General features: G+C 39.7%; 1 protein-coding gene across 1 annotated transcript in view; it reads right to left on the bottom strand.

Annotated features, from left to right (window-relative positions):
* The window catches only part of m1ap (meiosis 1 associated protein), a 90,224-nt gene extending 81,715 nt beyond the window's left edge, over positions 1 to 8,509 (bottom strand). Inside the window, exons 1-2 of the mRNA XM_060833190.1 lie at positions 8,252 to 8,509; positions 7,263 to 7,448 (exon numbers count right to left, since the gene is read on the bottom strand). Of these exons, the coding sequence (XP_060689173.1) occupies positions 7,263 to 7,448; positions 8,252 to 8,509 (444 nt within the window). The remainder of the gene's footprint in view (positions 1 to 7,262; positions 7,449 to 8,251) is intronic.
* Positions 8,510 to 8,931: the final 422 nt, after the last annotated feature.

Here is an 8,931-nt window from a genome sequence, read left to right on the forward strand (position 1 = left end):
GTCCAATTTAGAACTTCAACTTTTAGATCTGGTTTATCCTTTTCCATCACTATTTTAAAACTAATAGAATTATGGTTGCTGCCCCCAAAGTGCCTTCCCATTGACAGCTCAGTTACCTGCCCTGCTTTATTTCCCAAGTGTAGGTCAAGTTTTGCACCTTCTCTAGTACTGAATCAGAAAACTTTCTTGGACAAAATAAACAAATTGTCAATGTAGTGCCAATCAAGCAGGCTGCTCTGTCCTGGATGGTGTCAAGCTTCTTGAGTGAAGTTGAGGCTGCACTCATCTAAGCAGGTAGGGAGAATTCCATCAGATTCCTGACTTGTGTCTTGTGCTTTGGGGAATCAGGAGGCGAGTTACTCACTGCAGCATTCCTCGCCTCTAACCTGCTCTTGTTGCCATTTAAATGCTAAGTCCAGTTGAGTTTCTATAAATGATAATTCTCAGAATATTGATAATGGGGGATTCAGTGATGGTAACACCATTGAATGTCAAGGGGTAGTGATCAGATCGTCTCTTATTGGTCATGCTCATAGCCTGGCATTTGTGTGGGGTGAATGTTATTTGCCACTTCTTAGCCCAAGCCCAGTATATTGTCCAGATCTTGCTGCATTTGGACGTGGACTGCTTCAATGTCTGAGGAGTCATGAATGGTACTGAACATCATGCAATCATCCATAAACATCCCCCCCCAAAAAAAACCTTATGATGGAGGGGAGGTCATTGATGAAGCAACTGAAGATAGTTGGGCCTTGGCAATACCCTGAGGAACTCATGAAGAGGTCTCCTATCAGGTAATATTGCAACCATTGGAAAGTTTGCCCCCGATACCCATTGATTCCGGTTTTGCTAAAGCTCCTTGATACCACACTTGGTTGAATGCAGCCTTGCTGTCAAGAGCTGTCATTCTCACCTCACCTCCCCACTAGCATTCAGCTCTTTTGTTCATGTTTGAACCAAGGTTGTAATGAAATCAGGAGCTGAGTGGCCTTTGTGGAACCCAAACTGGGTGATACGGAGCAGTTTATTGCTGAGCAAGTGCTGCTTGATAGCACTGATATCCTTAAACTGTGACTCCTGGGGTTCTGGACTCCCCTGTCATCAAGAATATTCTTCTTGTCTTTACACTGTCTAGTTCTGTTAGAATTTGACATCTGTCCTGCCATCAAAGGAAGCAATCTGGTATAACTTTATTATACTTCCTTCCTTAGGTAAGGAGACCAAAATTGCATACAATAAACCAGGTGTGAACTCACCAAGGCCCGTACAATTGCAGTAAGACAATCCTGCTCCTGTCCTCAAATCCTCCAGCTCTATAAGCCAACATACCACTACCCTTCTTCACCTCCTGGTGTATCTGCATGCTTACTTTCTGTGATTGGTATACAAGGACACCCAAGTTTCATGGCACTTCACCGGTTTCCAAGCTATAGTCATTAGTTAATAATCTGTCTCAATGTTTTTGCTACCACTTTAGCTCATATTTATCCACATTATATTTCATCTGCCATGCATTTGCCCACTTACTTGTACAAGGCACACTGAAGCATCTCTGCATCCTCCTCAAAGGTCAAACTACCATCTTTGTGTTGCCTGCAAACTTGCAGTTTTAGTTCTCTCATCTAAACAAGAGAATGATCAGAGATAGGGTAGGGTCGATCAGGGATAGTGGAGGGAACTTGTGCCTGGAGTCTAAAGAGGTAAGGGAGGCCCTAACTGAGCTTTTTCCTTCAGTATTTGCTCGAGAGAGGAACCTTGTTGATAGTGAGAACACCATGGAGGAAGTTAACAGGTTTGAACAGATTGATATCAAGTAAGTGGATGTGTTGAGAATTCTGGGAAGCATCAAGATAGATAAGTCCCCAGGGCCAGACCAGATAACCAAGGTTACCACAGGAAGAGAGGAATGAGATTACTGCACTTCAGGTGATAATCTTTGTATCCTCACTCTTCACGGAGTAGTAGTGGCTAATTGGAGGGAAGCGAATGTTATTCCTCTGTTCAAGAAAGGAAATAGGAAAATCCCTGAGAATTACAGACCAGTTAGTCTTATGTCTGTGGTAAGCAAGGCACTGGAAAGGATTCTGAGAGATAGGATTCATGATTATTAACGAGTATAGTTTATTTAAAGATAGTCAGCATGGCTTTGTGAGGGGCAGATCATGCCTCACAAACCTTACTGAGTTCTTTGAGGATGTGATAAGACATGTTGACGAAGGTCGAGCAGTGGATGTGGTATATTTGGATTTAAGAAAGGCATTTAATCAGGTTCCCCATGGTAGGCTCATTTAGAAAGTTAGGAGATACGGGATTCAGGGAAGTTTGGCTGTCTGGATACAGAACTGGCTGGCCGAAAGAAGACAGCGATTGGTAGTGGATGGAGAGTATTCCAACTGGAGGTTGGTGACCAGTGGTGTCCCACAGGGATCTGTTCTTGGGCATCTGCTCTTTGTAGTCTTTATAAATGACTTGGATGAAGAAGTGGATGGGTGGCTTAGTAAGTTTGCCGATGACACCAAGATTGGTGGTGTTGTAGGTAGTGTCGAGGGTTGCTGCAGGCTACAACAAGACATTGACAGGATGCAAAGCTAGAAATGGCAGATAGAGTTCAATCTGGATAACTGTGAAGTGATTCATTTTGGAAGGTTGAATTTGAATGCTGAATAAAGGGTCAAAGACAGGATTATTGACAGTGTGGGATCTTGGGGTCCATGTATGTAGATCCCTCAAAGCTGCCACCCAAGTTGATAGGGTTGTTAAGAAATCATTTGGTGTTTTTACTTTCATTACTGGGGGATTTAGTTTAAGAGCTGCGAGGTTTTGCTGCAGCTCTATAAAACCCTGGTTATATAAACCACAGTTGGAATATTGTGTCCAGTTGTGGTTGTCTCATTATAAGAAGGATGTAGATGCTTTCGAGAGGGTGCAGAGGAGATTTACCAGGATGCTGCCTCGATTGGAGGACTAGGGCTTTTCACACTGGAGAGAAGAAGGAAGAGAAGTGACTTCATAGAGGTGTACAAGGTAATGAGACACATAGATGGAGTAGATGACAGAGACTTTCCCCCAGGGCAGAAATGGCTGACATAAGGGTCATAGTTTTAAGGTGATTGGAGGAAGGTATAGGGGAGATGTCAGAGGTAGGTTTTACGCAGAGATTGATGGGTGCGTGGAATGCACTGCCAGCGGTGGTAGTAGAGTCAGATACATTAGGGAATTTAAGCGATAGCTGGACAAGCACATGGACAGCAGTAAATTGAGGGGTGTGTAGATTAGGTGTGTTGGTTAGAATAAGATAAATGCTCAGTACAATATCATGGGCTGAAGTGCCTGTACTGTGCTGTACTGTTGTATGTTCGAAATCATTAACATATATTGTAAATTGCTGGGGTTCAGGAACTCACTCATACTGGGCTTAAAATATTTATTTCTCCAAAGATATTGCTTGTCCTGTAGAATTTCTCTAGCACTTCATAGAGGTGTACAAGGTAATGAGACACATAGATGGAGTAGATGACAGAGATTTTCCCCCAGGGCAGAAATGGCTGACATAAGGGTCATAGTTTTAAGGTGATTGGAGGAAGGTATAGGGGAGATGTCAGAGGTAGGTTTTACGCAGAGATTGATGGGTGCGTGGAATGCACTGCCAGCGGTGGTAGTAGAGTCAGATACATTAGGGAATTTAAGCGATAGCTGGACAAGCACATGGACAGCAGTAAATTGAGGGGTGTGTAGATTAGGTGTGTTGGTTAGAATAAGATAAATGCTCAGTACAATATCATGGGCTGAAGTGCCTGTACTGTGCTGTACTGTTGTATGTTCGAAATCATTAACATATATTGTAAATTGCTGGGGTTCAGGAACTCACTCATACTGGGCTTAAAATATTTATTTCTCCAAAGATATTGCTTGTCCTGTAGAATTTCTCTAGCACTCTCTATGCTTGTTTCTACCCTTCAGACAATTTGATTCACATCAAGTGAGATAAACAAACAGCTGGAGGCTCTGGATACTGAAAAGACTATGGGTCCTGACAGCATTGCAGCGCTGACACTGTAGACTTGTGCTGCAGAACTAACTATGTCCCTAGTCAAATTTTCCAGAACAGATACAACAATAAAATCTACCCAACAATTAGACATTTATGCAGGTATGCCCTGTACATAAAATGCTATCAAGCTGCAGTTATTTGGCAATAACTTGTTCACCGACGCTCAGTTTGGGATCTGTCAGGTCCACTGCGCTCTTAATTCAAGGGAGGACATGAGGGTAACTGGCTTTGATGTCAAGGCAACATTTGATGGACAGTGCCATCAAGAAGCCCTTGCAAAACTGTCAATAGGAATCAGAAAACACTCTGCTGGTTTGACTCACACCTAATACAAAGTCGACGATTATTGTTGAAGCTTAGTCATAGACTATCAGGAGGTATCCTACACTCACACATCCTTAGCTGCTTCATCAATGAACAATTTTCCATCATAAGATCAGAGATGGGAGCTGTTGATTAAATAGTGTTCAGCACAATCCATAACTCCTCGGATACTAATACACTCCATGTCCATATGCAGCAAAGAGGTAATGGATTAATGAATGCCTAATAGAAAAAAAGACAGTAAAACAAATAGGTCATTCTTATGTTGGTAGGCTGCCACTAGTTGGAGATGGTAAAGATCAGTACTTGGGCCCAATCTGTTCACAATATATTAATGATTTGGAGTTGGGACCAAATTTGTGGATGATACAAAATTAAGTCAGAATGTTGTTGTCAGTAAGATATAAGATTACTTCAGGAAGATTTGTATAGGCTTGGTGAATGGGCAAAAACATGGCGGATGCAATATAATTTGAAAAAATGCAAGGTTTTTCACTTTATTGGGAGAAATAGATGTCCAGAATATTTCCTAAATGGTAAGTGTAAATTTACAAAGGGACCCAAGGTGTCCTTTGTCAATAAGTCACTGAAGGTTAACATTCAGGTACAGCAAGTTATTTGAAGGAGGCTAGGGAAATGTTAGCCTTTATTGCAAGGGGATTTGAGTACAATACAGGAATACTGAAGTCTTACTTCAATTGTACAAGAACTTGGTTAGACCGCACCTGGAGTTGCGTGTTCAGTTTCAGTTTCTTTGTCTCAGGAAAGTTATTATTGTCACAGTGAAAATGGAACTTATTTGTGAGATGGTGAGACTGTCCTATGAAGAGATTTGATTTGATTTGTTATTGTCACATGCACTGACATACAGTGAAAATTATTATTTTGCACATTAACCAGATAAATTATACTTTACCTAAGTACATCAGGGCAATAAGAACAGAATGCAGAATATAGTGTTCCAGCTACAGACAAGGTACAGAGAAAGAACCATTCAAATATGAGGGGTCTGCTCATAGGTCAGATAACAGAGGGGAAGTAGCAGATTGGAAACAAGAGATGATTGAATTTTGCTTGGAAGGTTGTGAACCTTTGAAATTCTCTAACAGAGGGCTGTGGAAGCTTAGTATTTGAGTATGTTTAAGTTGAAAATTGATTAGTTTCTGGTTACTAGTGGTGTACAGATTTATGGAATTGTGGTGGGTAAAAGAACATTGAAGTGGTTGATGAGCCATGATCCTACTTAATGGTGGGGAAGGCTCAACAGCTCTTGTGTTCCAATGTCCTCTCCTTCACTGTTATTGGGATGAAATCTGGAATACCCTCTCGATAACAGCACTGCAGGCATGCCTACACCAAAGAGATTGCAGTGGTTCAAGAATGCAGCTCACCACCAGCTTCTCAAAGGCAGTTAGGGATGAGATATAAATGTTAACCTGGCTAGTCACATCAACATTCCTTGAATGAATAAATTTAAAATGCCTAATGAATTAACGTAACCTATACCTATTGCTAACACACAATAATTACCTTGGTATGCAAAATCTGTTGAAACTCATGGTCTATCATCTGCCATTGTTATGGACGAGGCCTTTACATTGAACATAGAAAAGAGGGTTGGTAGCAATTACCACTGTCACAGATAAGCAATGGTGGCAAAGCACCACAGTTGCTGACATGCTTAGAGGTCAGCTCAGAAGAAAAGAAAATCAGAGGCTACATTGTTTGAGATCATGGGCTGTGCTGCTTTTCCAGCCCCGAAATCACTCCACCTTAGAAGCTATTTCAAAAACATAAGATCATCTTCCCACTCCCCCTTCCCAGTTCTACCAAAATATCCTTAATGATATTCAAATGCAGAACTGTTCTTACATGCAAATAAATATCATAGCTTTCCTTATTCATTGAATAATACTAAGGGCCAGAATTACCATGGTTTCCACCAGTCTACTGCCATTGTCTTGGAGTACGAATGGGAGAAATGTCATCATAGACATTGCAGTAGATTGCCCTTATTTCAGTAGGTCCCAATTAGAAATAATTTCATTTTCTATGTATCCTCTTACACAGAAATCATACCAAATCAACTTAAAGGTCGCTTTTAGCCATGTATGCCTTTTTTTTCCAGAAATTCTACACAGGTATAGGTGTAGATCTCCATTAATTTGTACTTCATGCATATGACAGTGTTTCCAGTTTTCAAAACAAAACTGAAGTACATAGGTAAGGGAAAATAAGATGAAGACTCACATTTTACAGAATAATTGACAGAGCTAGGCAATCCAATCCCTCAAACAAATAGGAACATCCCAACATATCAATGAGTAAAAGTAGAATTTCATACAATCCATATGGTGTAGAAACAGGTCATTCAGCCCATCAAGTCCACACTGACCATTCAAAGAGTATCCCACCCAGAACCTCCCCACTTCTGCATTTCCCATGGCTAATCACTTAGCTTGCACACTACAGGGTAATTTAGCCAATCCACCTAATTTACATATTTCAAGGTTGTGGTAGGAAATCCATACAGAAATAGGGAGAATATGCAAACTCCACAGTCACCTGCAGGTAGAATCGAGTCTAGATCCCTGGTGCTGTGAGCAGCAGCACTAACCAATGAGCCACTATGATTTATTGATATTAAGTTGCTGTAGGCCAGTCATTCTGATTTTATTCCCTAAATGGCATGAGCACTCTAATTGTTATAAAACACAAATAATTTGACTCACCCTGACTAATCTCTTAGGAAAGTTTACTGATAATGTAAGTTAGAAAATTTTTATAATGTCAGCTTTGCCTCTAAATAAAGTATGTAATTGAAATGGGATAGCAACCAGCTGTTGGGTAATAAATATCATTAATAGCAAATGTAAGCACACATTACCTCCACTGAACAGCTATTAAGTGATCCTCCCACTGTCACATGCCTCATGTACTGTTTAAACTGTAAAAGGCCATCCTCCACAGCATGCTTTAAAGAGCCTGTATTTTCACGTATACAACCCTGTTTTGGCATTGACCTCAGTTCAGCAACACAAGAATGGAGCCTAGAAAAATTTCCTTTAATTTGCTGCAGCACAAAAAAAGGTATTGAAGAAATACACTGTTAAAGACCAATGATATCATCTGACTATCTAGAGTAAAATTCTCCATGTTATTCTTATCCATTAGTTAGAGTTCCTCTTAATTTTTTAGGTGTTTCCCCTTCAGAAATCAAGAAAACTACTAGTAAAGTCTCTCTAAGATAGTCAATAAGGCTTAAAATTACCAGTTTAAAATTATTAAAATGTACTGCCAATCTTTCTGACAAAAGAAATGGAAAATATTTCTGTCTTAGAATGCTTGGCCAGTTAAATTTTCAAAACCTTAATTGAATACTATGCCACATTTGCTAATTCAAAAACTGTAAATTGTTACTTCATTACAATTTTTAAAAGATGTTTTATCTCCTGCTGATCTGCTACGCTCATGTATTTACACTTAATAACGTTTCTCATCCATCTTCATGAAAACAACTTATTTTCAAAGGCAACAAACTAAAATTTAGAGGAAATATTCTTGAGAAACATTCAGTAGGTTGCACTTTAAACAGTCCTTGAAACCTCAATGTTTGTTTATGTTTCCAACTGAAGGGTACAGCCAGATTTTGTGGTTTGCATGAATTGCTCTGGCCTCTGACCAACTGGAAATAATAGTTTTATGCAATGAAATATGTTATCATCTGACTAATAACTTAACACAAAATGCATCATTATAATTAATGAGTCAGCTTGTGAACTTTCAATTCAAACATAATTACAATTTCAGATAACTATATGGCAAGTAACTGAACGAGAGCCAGCTGCATTGCCTGGGTTTGATAGTCCTACATACCACAAAAGGCAGAAGACATTCCTGTTGGTTATGAGCCACATATAGACTGAAGAGAGGAAGACGAGGTGGCCCTCCCAAACTGCAGACTAAAGCAAAAAAATTTTCCAGGGCTTCGCAGAGATTAGTACAAACTTCTGACCAAAATGGAAGTGTCACATCCACCACAAGGATTCGGGGTGGTTGCCTTGCAGTGATAGCAGAGTTGGTTTTGTCAGTAAAGCTGCTTCTGTTCTCCGATATTGACCTTTCTGAATTCATTATAATGGTATATATATTTCCAACACTCCGACAGCTGAAAAACCACGAGAATGTAAAAAAAAACCTTTACATTAGATTCTGAATTTTGGTGGTGTCAAATTTTGGTTCACCAAAACTGTTCCTACTGATGCAACATAATCTGTGGGTATTCATCCTCTTCCATCACCAAAATTTCTTAATGACATTAAAAGAAGAATAAAATCAACTTAAAAAATAAATCAGGGAAAGAAACTGCAACAACAACTACTTTACTGTACAATGCTATTGCTGCTCTAAAATATACCAAAGTTTTTCAATGGATTGTCATTAAGGAAAATTTAACTTAGCCACACAGAGAGATGTTAGGACCAAAATCAAAAATAAAGATGGATGGAAGAACTCATATCAAACATCATAATTGGCTGGAATCTTCCCATTTCCAG

The sequence above is a fragment of the Hemiscyllium ocellatum genome, chromosome 1 (genome assembly GCF_020745735.1).
Source record: "Hemiscyllium ocellatum isolate sHemOce1 chromosome 1, sHemOce1.pat.X.cur, whole genome shotgun sequence".
NCBI lineage: Eukaryota > Metazoa > Chordata > Chondrichthyes > Orectolobiformes > Hemiscylliidae > Hemiscyllium > Hemiscyllium ocellatum.